The 285-nt window shown below is 62.5% G+C and overlaps 1 protein-coding gene across 1 annotated transcript in view; it reads right to left on the bottom strand.

Moving 5' to 3' along the window:
* ETH_00040675 (uncharacterized protein) overlaps positions 1-285 on the bottom strand; it is a gene marked incomplete at both ends in the record, with an annotated part of 2,060 nt that overhangs the window by 1,592 nt on the left and 183 nt on the right. The window contains one exon of the mRNA XM_013374455.1: positions 1-145. Coding sequence (XP_013229909.1) covers positions 1-145 — 145 coding nt within the window. The remainder of the gene's footprint in view (positions 146-285) is intronic.

The raw sequence follows: 285 nt of genomic DNA on the forward strand, positions 1-285 counted from the left end.
CGCTGAACTCTGCAGCTGTGCAGTTCAGCTGCTGTCGCAGCAGCAACTCCAGATCTGCAAAAGTCAGCTGTGGGGCCCCAGCAGCAGCTTCCTGCAGTCGTGCTGCTGCTGCGTTCGCCGTGTCTTCTTGAAACGCCCGCCGGCGCTGCAGCAGCAGCAGCAGCACAAGCAGCAGCATCGGCAGAAGCAGAAGCACCAAAAGCAGCGGCAGCAACTGTCCTCACGCAGCAGCAAGCCCGGCAGCGGCAGCGGCAGCCACGCACCGTTTAACCGAATCAGCCAGCA

The sequence above is a fragment of the Eimeria tenella genome, genomic scaffold (genome assembly GCF_000499545.2).
Source record: "Eimeria tenella Houghton genomic scaffold, Eth_scaff2055, whole genome shotgun sequence".
Taxonomy (NCBI): domain Eukaryota; phylum Apicomplexa; class Conoidasida; order Eucoccidiorida; family Eimeriidae; genus Eimeria; species Eimeria tenella.